Genomic DNA, 9,863 nt, shown 5'->3' with positions numbered 1-9,863 from the left:
CTCCCCGGCTCCTTGCCAAATCAGCTACGTCCACTCTGTTGCTCTCTCCTGCAGCTCTGATCAACCTTTTCTATAAATGTTTGCCTCTCAACTTACCAAATTTGACTTTTCAACCCTGTCTTGGTCCCCACAGCCCGGCACACAGCGGACCTTCAGTGTCCATGCAGCGATTGAATAGGTAAACGAACACTGGAGAAGCGCTTCAACAGAATCCCACTAGGGGGCGCGTTCTCTACATTTTAGGAAGAAACAGGGCCGGCACTGAGGAAATCAATTCTTTATGAAAAATCCAGCTTTGTGTTTAATTTTTAAAGTCATTTGCTGTTTACTTAATGGGAACTGAAATTCTGCCATGTTGTACAAGCCTCGAAGCACTGTACGACTGCCAACTCTTTCTGCTTCTTACGGATAATGTCAATATTCATGCTTGTGTAAAAAAACAAAATTACACATGGCATTTAATTTTGCATATTAGGAATTCAGATCACTGAATTTATATGAAACTTTCTTCCATATTTTTTTAGGTTAATATCCTTAGGTAAGGTTACTATTGAATTAGTTCAGTGCAAATAGGTTTACAGATTATCCCAAAGACCTGTTCTTCTAAACCTTCATTTTTAAAAAAAAAATATATATTTTATTGATTTTTTTTACAGAGAGGAAGGGAGAGGGATAGAGAGTCAGAAACATCGATGAGAGAGAAACATTGATCAGCTGCCTCCTGCACACCTCCTGCCAGGGATGTTCCCGCAACCAAGGTACATGCCCTTGACCGGAATTGAACCTGGGACCCTTCAGTCTGCAGGCCAACGCTCTATCCACTGAGCCAAACCAGTCAGGGCTAAACCTTCATTTCTTCACCACACTTATTCTCATTTAATCTCAGTTGTAAAATTAATAGTGTATTCCTACTAATCATCTTGACCTGCCTAATACCACAGGGATTTTAATAAGGGGGGTGGAAAGGGGAGAAACTGATTTTACCAGCAATTAATAGCCACGTACATGCAGTACAAACACACTTAGCACAGATATCATGCTTTAATATTCTGGTGACTCCCTTCAATGCAATATTCCCGGCTGGCCTCTAAAGCAGCCATGGGCTCAAGGTTCTGCTTTTAAGGGAAAATGTTGTTCTTAGCATCACTGAAAGCAAAATGCCGCAGCTAGTGGACAGACACTGAGATTATACTCACTGTCAGCCAGCTAGGAAACATGGAGACATCGACGAACGATTCAACACCATTGGGTAAGAACAGCAACAGAACATGAACCATGTACATGGGAGTTGGTTCAAGTACGATGGCTTGACAGAATGAACTGCAAGGAATGCGGTCACCTTTGGAAAGTGCATGAACTGTCTCCATCCCATAGCAGGTGACTGCATATGGAGGCGGGTTCTTTCTCCATAGTATGCCAGGGAGACTGCATCTCTGCTAAGTAAACTGTGTGTGTGTGTGTGTGTGTGTGTGAACGGATTGACATCAGGGATGACATTTGGAAAATCAACATTCATGGAACTGGAGGGAGGCCTCGCTTCGTCAACTTGGCTCTTGCCCATCCCTGAGCCAATTCTGGAAAGCATTTTGGAGCAATTGGCCTGCACGGGCACCTCTCACCTGCTCTACCCTCACCCCGAGGGCACGTGTTTCTCACAGAACGGAAAGCAGTTTCTCTTCTCTGCCTGGAACCCTCCCCCTGCCCAAGTGACGTGAGAGCACTCCTCCTCGGGACATGCGCAGAAGGGTGACTCCAGGCTTGTCCGTCCTTTCCCCAGAGAAAACCTTTCCTGACCCAATGGATTAGGGCAAACGTCTGTTAAAAGTTCTCTTTTTGCTCTAAGTATTTCTCTTTTGTCGCACTTACTGCTATTGCAACGTTGCATTGCTTTAAAAAGATAAACTGAGGCATAGTTACCATTTAAGAGTTTATTTGAGCAAAAATCTATTAGAATCAGGCAGTGCCAAACTGGTATTTCACTTACAGGAGCTTGGGGAGAGACTTTTATAGAGAAAGAGTGGAAGCAAAGTAAGGGGATTATTGATTGGCTATAACTGAAAGTCTGATGGCTGCTTGTTGTCCTTAGGTGTCAATCTGTAAACTTAGGGAAGTTACTGTGTTAGCGTCACCTCAGTCTAATGGCCTCCTTGTTTAACTAATTCAACACTGGTAATTATTTAATTAAATACTGACTCCGCTGAAAGCGCTAGGAGACCTCCCCATTATGTCTTTGCTCCCCATTGCCTAGCGGAATGCCCAGCACAAAGTAAGCATTCAATAAATACTTGTTGGGTAAATGCATGAATGAATATTCCAAAGGATGAGTAAATCATTTTGTTAGGCTGCAGCACTGGCGGGTTGTTCTGGGAAAAGGGAGAATAAATGTATGCTTGCTTTTCTCTCAGAGACTTGGGGGAACGGAGGCAAGCAGAGGTCCTGACTTTGAGCCCTGCTTAGAGAAAAACTCCCTCCCAAGTTTCTGTCAGTTCTTTTAAGGCAGAGCTCCTGGCTTAGAGTCGAAGGTTCTTTGTTCAGGAAACGTTGGGAAATGTCACTAGCTCAGTGAGCTGGTGGCGGAGGGCCAGGCAGGGTGCTCACGGCATGGAAGCTCCATGATCCCAGTGGGTGACATGCTTACCCATTTCTCTGTGCTCCGTTAGTCTGCCATGTCTCTTTCTGTGGGAACACATCTTAGAACCCTAGACTAGAGCTGCACAGGATTGTACCAATTAGCAACAACCTCATTATATCTGAACCACAAGAGTCACAAAATTCTGCAGCCTTCTGTGGTCCTCCCATACAAGTAAAACATCTCAGGTTCCTATGCAGTGTAGCTGCAGGAAGTATAGTCACCACCCAGCTATTTCGGGGTATTCCCAGGGGGAATGTTCACATGGCCTGTTGTCAGCTCTCACCACCAATGTCCCTGTCTTCTTCTATCCTCCTGCCCTCCCCTCTTCTTCTCCCTGATGTTCCAGCGCTCTCTGAACCACTCACTTTAATTTGGCTACAGCCCAGCCTTTCCTTTAAGACCCTATGAGCCCAGCACCGTTGTCTGTAACTTGCTTTATAAAAGGCTGGAAGTAAAGAGTGGAATTACTAAGCAAAATAAGAAACTTTTGACTCAGGTATCAGACTTGAGCTTGCTCCTGCTGGTCCTCCTTGGCCTGGCCAGATGCTGTATTGCTGGAAATGGTCTAATCCTATATAACGAAAGCCTAATATGCTAACTGTCTGACCTTTCGTTTGACCGTTCGACCAGTCGCTAAGATGTGCACTGACCACCAGGGGGCAGATGCTCCTACTGGTAAGTTAGCTAGCTACTGGGATCTGGCTGATTGGGACTGGGCGAGGGGGGCTGGACACACTTTGGAGCCCTCCCACGGTCCCTCCCTGGCCCTGATCGTGCACCTGTGGGGTCCCTCAGCCTGGCCTGCACCCTCTCTCAATCTGGGACCCCTCAGGTGATGTTGGAGAGCCAGTTTCAGCCCATTTCCCACAGGCCAGGCCAAGGGACCTCACCGGTGCACGAATCCATGCACTGGGACTCTAGTTTATAATAAATGTCTTTACCTCACTTCTTATTCTGCATTCTTTTTTTAAAGGATATATATTTTATTGATTTCAGAGAGGAGGAAAAAGGAGAAAGATCAATGATGAGAGAGAATCATTGATCAGCTGCCTCCTGCACGCCCCCTACTGGGGATCAAGCCCACAATCCAGGCATGTGCCCTGATGGGGAATCAAACCATGACCTCCTGTTTCATAGGTCGATGCTCAACCATTGTGCCACTGCAGTCTGGCATTCTTTAAGCCCACAACCCTCTGTCCCCAGCCCCTTCAGCCCAAATCAATTATCATCCAAAGAAGCCCTCTGAGGGGTCATCCAAATGAAAGACCATGCCCTTTCATTTTATCTATGACAGTTTCATTTACGCATGTTTACTTTTTCTTATCCTTGTTAGACTCGGAAACTTGGTGATGCATAGCCAAGAGGTTCCCTAAAGCTGTTATCACTCCAAGATTAACTCTGCTGCATTTTCAAATAGTAATTTTCCCCACTTGCTGCCTATACTCTTTTGATAAGAAAACAGAAGTCCCAAAGTCCTAGTGACTTCCAAGTGGCATAGCTTTTCAGAGATAGATTTTAGGCCAGAACCTTTAGTTCTGAGACTTCTCACTTCCAATCTAGTACACTTTCTGTATAAACCTCTCTAATCTTCTAGCCGAGGAGCTCCTTGAGGGCATGGAAGAGTAATCTCGCTCAGCACAGTGCCTGGAACATGGTAAGATTATGCTCCGTGAACGTCTGCTGCTGAATATACATGCTTCATCCACATTTCCTCAACATCCTTTTAGCCCCAAGCTCTTCAGCCTTTCCCTCGGGAGCCAGCGACCAGTTGTGACCAGTAGAGGGCAGCAGAGGAGCAAAAGCACTGACCCTGGAGGGGATGTTTGAAGTGTTGCAGTAGAGTCAAAGCCAGAAACATCATGTAATACAGATGTCACATCTAGCAAATAAAAACACCAGACACTCTGGGACATGCTTAATTGGAAAGTTATTCCTTGTCCTGGAGAGTATTATGTTAAGTGAAATAAGCCAGTCAGAGAAAGACAGAACGGCACCTGGAGCACTCCCTGAGGCCCTGGAATGTAGCACAAGAGCTTTATGGAAGCCCTATCTAAGGAGGGGGAGAGTGACATTAAGAGTTGGAAGCACATAGAAGCAGGGAACAAACTGTGGAATCTTAGAGGGAAGGCAGGGGTGGGTGGGTGGAAAGAGATCAACCAAAGAACTTGTATGCATATATGTATAATCCATGGACACAGACAATAGGGTGTGAAGGCCTGGGGTGGGGAGGAAGGGGGGCAGACTAGAAGGGGTCAATGAGAGGGGAAGGGGACATATGCAATACTTTCAACAATAAAGATTTTTTTAAAGTTGTATTGTGTGATGCAAATAAATTATAAAATCAAAATAGCGATAAAATACTTTTATTATTAAACAACTCAAAGAAAGAGTTATTCCTTGTTTAGCTGAAATTCAAATGAACTAGGCATCCTGTGTTTTACCTGGCAACTCCAACCAGTGCCATCGCACATGAAACTGATGCTCAGTAAGTGGCCTCAGTCCTCCTGAGGAGCCTGTTGGAAGGAATCTGACAGGGAAGGTGTATGGTGAGCTTACAAAAATCAGATGGTGACAGCTGAAAGGGGATTACACCATCTCCATATGCGGGCAATTCATAGCTCTTCAAGGCCTGTGGAGCAATGAACAGGGAAAGCTCCAGTGAGAAGGTGCGATTTGAGTGAAGACTCAAAGATGGTGAGGGAGTTAGCCATGCAGATCCGTGGGCAGGAGCAGAATGGGCAAAGGGGGGCAGAGGAGGAAAGTCCGTGAGACCGACAGGAGAGCAGAGCATGGAGGAACTTCTAGGCTTTTGCTTTCACCATAAATGTGATGTGGAGCCATTGCAGGGTTTTGAGCAAAGGAGTAACACACTAAGACTCATTTTATTTTATTTTTAATACATTTTATTGATTTTTTTTTACAGAGAGGAAGGGAGAGGGATAGAGAGTTAGAAGCATCGATGAGAGAGAAACATCGATCAGCTGCCTCCTGCACACCTCCTACTGGGGATGTGCCTGCAACCAAGGTACATGCCCTTGACTGGAATCAAACCTGGGACCTTTCAGTCCACAGGCCGACACTCTATCTACTGAGCCAAACCAGTTAGGGCTAAGACTCATTTTAAAAAAATCACTATCACTGCTATGTTGAGGAAAGGCTGTGGAGAGTGAAAACTGGAGAGAGGAGGTTGGTTAGGAGGTTACTGCACTAGCACAGAGAATGCAGAGCTCGGACTAAAGTGAGAGCAGTGGGCATGTTCAGAAGCAATGAATTCTGGGTATATTTTGAAGGTGAGTCAACGGAATTTGCTGATGGATTGGGTATGGGATCTAGGAGACAGAGGCATCAGGGATGAGTCCAAAGAATTTGGCAAGAAAGGAGAATTGCTGGAGTGGTGTTCCTGAGTAGATGAGAGGGGACTGGATCTAGACCGTATCCAAAATAGGACTACAATTAAAGCGTTCATACTTCATAGCATCAATAAAAAGGATATAAAAAGAAAGTGGAGATTGTGAGGCCAACCAAGAGGCAATTGTAATAAGTTAGGGGAGATGAGTACAGATGAAGGTGCTGTAACTCTCCGGCTTAAGTAATCAGGGCTCCTCACAAGGGCCCCAGGCATCAGGAGTCTCACTCATAGAAGTGACTTCCTTAAATCTGTGACCCTCTCTGGTACCTGGGACCAGCTGAGATTGGACTGGCATCCACCTACGACTTGGAGTGAGGCACTCCAAGCTACAACTGGGGCCCCATGTACTAGTAGACTCAGTTCCATTTCTCTATTTTGGGATGCTCCCCTGCCTGCAGTCCACTGAGTGGAGTTGACCAGATGTCCCAAGTTGCTCCATGATTCATGCCTATCCGGTCAGTTATCCTGGGTTGTGGCCAGGTCCTGGCTCTAGGAGGGGCCCTGGAAAGCCAGTCATGCCCCCGGGCAATGCAGTTTTGTTTATTTGTTTGTTTTTAAGAATTGTGTGAGATTGGGCTGCCAAAATGGCACTGGCATGCTGACTTAGGTGGCTTAAATCATTTATGAAGACAGGGCCCTGCAAAAAAAATATTTGCACCAGGCTCTACATACCCTAAGGATGACCCTGAGTGTGATATAGCAATGAAGGTTCAATCAGAAAGATAGTTTAAAGAAAAAGGGATTGGATTGTTTATTTGTTTGGCGTTGAGTTTTATGAGTTCTTTGTATATTTTGGAAATTAAACCTCTGTCGGAGCTGAGTTTGCAAATATCATCTCCCATCTGGTTGGCTGCCTGCTTGTTTTGTTGTCCACTTATTTTGCTGTGCAGAAGCTCTTCAGTTTGATATAGGCACATGGTCCTACATACAGATTTTGTAAATTAGTAATCCACACATGTAACCTATATGTTCATGTAGACTAATGTCACCCCAATAAAATTTAAAATAACAAAAAAAAACACATAAAGAAAAAGGGAGAATGGACACCACCTCACATTATTGGATATAATGATATCTGAGTGTCATCTTAGGTGAATTCCCCCACTACCCACCCCAGAAATGCCTCCAGCCTGTGCGATGATGGGATTTAGCAAAGAGATAGCAGGCGGAGCTTTTTGAAGAGCAGTGCGGGAGCTGTAAGGAAGTAATTTTTCTCAAAATATGAAGTCATGGTCAAATATTATGGGGAAGGTGTCAGCCAACAATAATCCCTCCAGAACAGAGCCAGCCAGGAAAGAGGTAAACAGCATTCATTTCTCCCACATGCGTTATTAATCTCAGACCCCTGAGCATAGAGTTCTTACCAATTGACCCAGCAGCTACGTGGAAAATAATCACACACACACACACACACACACACACACCCGGTGCAATTTAAGTTATTTATCACTTATTTATGACATCACGTTGTGGGTATCTTTTAAATCTACTCTGAGATCTCAAAGCAGTGTGTGCATGTTTCACAAATCTTAAACAAACAAGTGAGAGGCAACACATCGAGGAGTTTTATTCGGCTACAAAATGAGTCCCCCGCGTAGCCCAGTGTGTCCGCGGTGGGCGTGCAGAACCTGAGAACAGAGCTGCGCCTGACCGTGTAGTAGCTCAGAGCCTGGGCACGGGAGCCGGACTCTGCCTCGTCCACTTCCAACCTCAAGCCCGGCATTTTACCTCTCAGTAGCTGTTTCCTCAGAGTCGAACGAGCGTTTTAATGGCATCTACTTCATAGATCTGTTGTGAGGAGTAAATAAATTAATTTATAAAAAGCACTTCGTGGTTGGCACATCACAAATGCTCAAAAGTAGCCATTATTATTGTTTATATCTAAAGGAAAAAGATAAAAAATACACAAATGGCTTTTCAGGCTGAAAGCAGTTCGATCAACATGGCAGGTGCTCTGAGTCTCCTGCTGGGGACGCGCGTCCCTGCTGTTGTCGCTCCCTGTGGATTCGCGACCCAGGGGGTGGCAGGCCCGGGATCTACCGGCAGCGAGCCGAGCTGGACCCCGATTCCGACTGGGAACCAGAGGTGGAGAGCGCCCTGAAACGACAGAAAAAAGCCATCCTGTTCCAGAAAATTCGGAGGCAAATGGAGCCGCGAGGGGCCCCGCCCCGGACGCTGACCAGGGAAGCCATGGAGCAGATCCGGTATTTACATGAAGAATTTCCAGAGTCCTGGTCAGTTCCCAGATTGGCTGAAGGCTTTGCTGTTAGCACCGATGTGATCAGAAGGGTTTTAAAAAGCAAGTTTGTACCCACATTGGAGAAGAAACTGAAGCAGGATCAAAAAGTCCTTAAGAAAGCTGGGCTTGCCCCCTCGCTCCGCCAGCTTCCAGGCCCTGGGGAGACCTGGAAGCTGCTTTCTGCAGGCCACCCCGTGTCAGGAGGTGAAGCCTCATCCCAAGGCCAAGGTCACAGCACAGCTTTGAAGGTGATAGAACCGAATACGCAGAGTACAAACACTCTGAGGAGACAGAAGGGAAGGAATAAAGGAGTCCAGAGCCTGGAGAAGGAAAGCTTTGTGCCTGTTGCTGCAGCCCAAGGTCATCAGAGAGTGCTGCAGAAGTTCTCCACCAGCGATTGTGAGGGCACCAGAGGCACTGGCAGTGATGGATTGCCAAGTGCGCAGAAGCTGAAAGAGTTGAGGGCAAGAGAACTGGGTGACCAGAACTTCAGCAGCAAGGTCGTGCAGAAGCAGCAAGAGTTCTTTGACGACAATGGGAACTTCCTGTATAGCATTTGAACTGGAGCCTGGCTTAGGGAGATGTCACGTAAAACACAGCTGAGCGAGTATATTTGAACTGCCTGGATTTCCGTGTGTGGATTATCCACCTTGGAAGTGATGAGCCTGGAAATGGAAGGAGCTGCTTGGATTTCAATCTGACAAGGGACAGTGAACTTCACAGGGCAGATGCATATGCAGGCAGCGTTTGAATAACGGGCTAGGTATAGTCTAGCTCCTGGAGCATGGCTCCTGGTCTGACCCATGTGGGTATTCAGTACTCACCCTTCTTGCTGAGGCTTTCTCTGTGTCAAAATCAGCCTGTGTCGCATGTGTTAGGAGTTCGTTGTATTTGTAATATGTTTGGAAGGAATTGAAGTTTTCCTTCTGGCATCGTTTACTTCTTGATTAAGGAACACTAACAGTTCTAGAGCTGCTTAGTCAATTGGTTGTATTCGTTTTGTGCAAAATAAAGTGAAATGTAGCCATCAAAAAAAAAAAAAATACACAAATGGCCCAGTAGACATGGCTCAGTGGTTGAGCATCGACCTATGAATCCGGAGATCATGGTTCGATTCCCATGTGCCCTGGTTGCAGGCTTGATCCCCAGTGGGGGGTGTGCAGGAGGCAGCCAATCAATGATTCTTTCTCATCATTGATGTTTTGCTCTCACTCTCCCTTTGAAATATATATATAATTTTTAAAAATATACAAATGTTCTAGTTCCTGTATATGAAAACATTTTCTCTGCACTCTCCAAATTCTGTTTACTTCCATTAAAAAAGGGGGATTTTAGAAATTTTATATGCCTTAGGAAACCTGCCATTGGGTAAAATGAGTTGTCACAGTGTTACAGCTATTTTTTAAAAGAATTTTTAAGTTCTTTTCTCTGCTGCCCTGCATCCGCTTCCTTGCGCCTCAGTGTAATTTGCTTTATGTGTTCTATTTCTTGTCTCCCAGTCATCCCTTCTTTTTTTGCTCATGATTATTCCAACCTATTCTTTTTATTTTACTTTTGTCCAGTGCTTCATAAGCTGCATGGTT

General features: G+C 45.5%; 1 protein-coding gene across 1 annotated transcript; it reads left to right on the top strand.

Annotated features, from left to right (window-relative positions):
- Positions 1-7,983: 7,983 nt before the first annotated feature.
- Positions 7,984-9,323, top strand: LOC102243080 (neugrin-like). The gene is given in 2 exon segments (XM_014544929.1): positions 7,984-8,097; positions 8,100-9,323. Coding segments are annotated over 2 exon segments (855 nt in total). The 3' UTR covers positions 8,841-9,323.
- Positions 9,324-9,863: the final 540 nt, after the last annotated feature.

This window comes from Myotis brandtii, unplaced genomic scaffold, assembly GCF_000412655.1.
Source record: "Myotis brandtii unplaced genomic scaffold, ASM41265v1 scaffold389, whole genome shotgun sequence".
Classification (NCBI taxonomy): Eukaryota; Metazoa; Chordata; class Mammalia; order Chiroptera; family Vespertilionidae; genus Myotis; species Myotis brandtii.
Note: the sequence above shows the minus strand (reverse complement) of the source record. Positions and strands in the feature narration are given on the sequence as shown.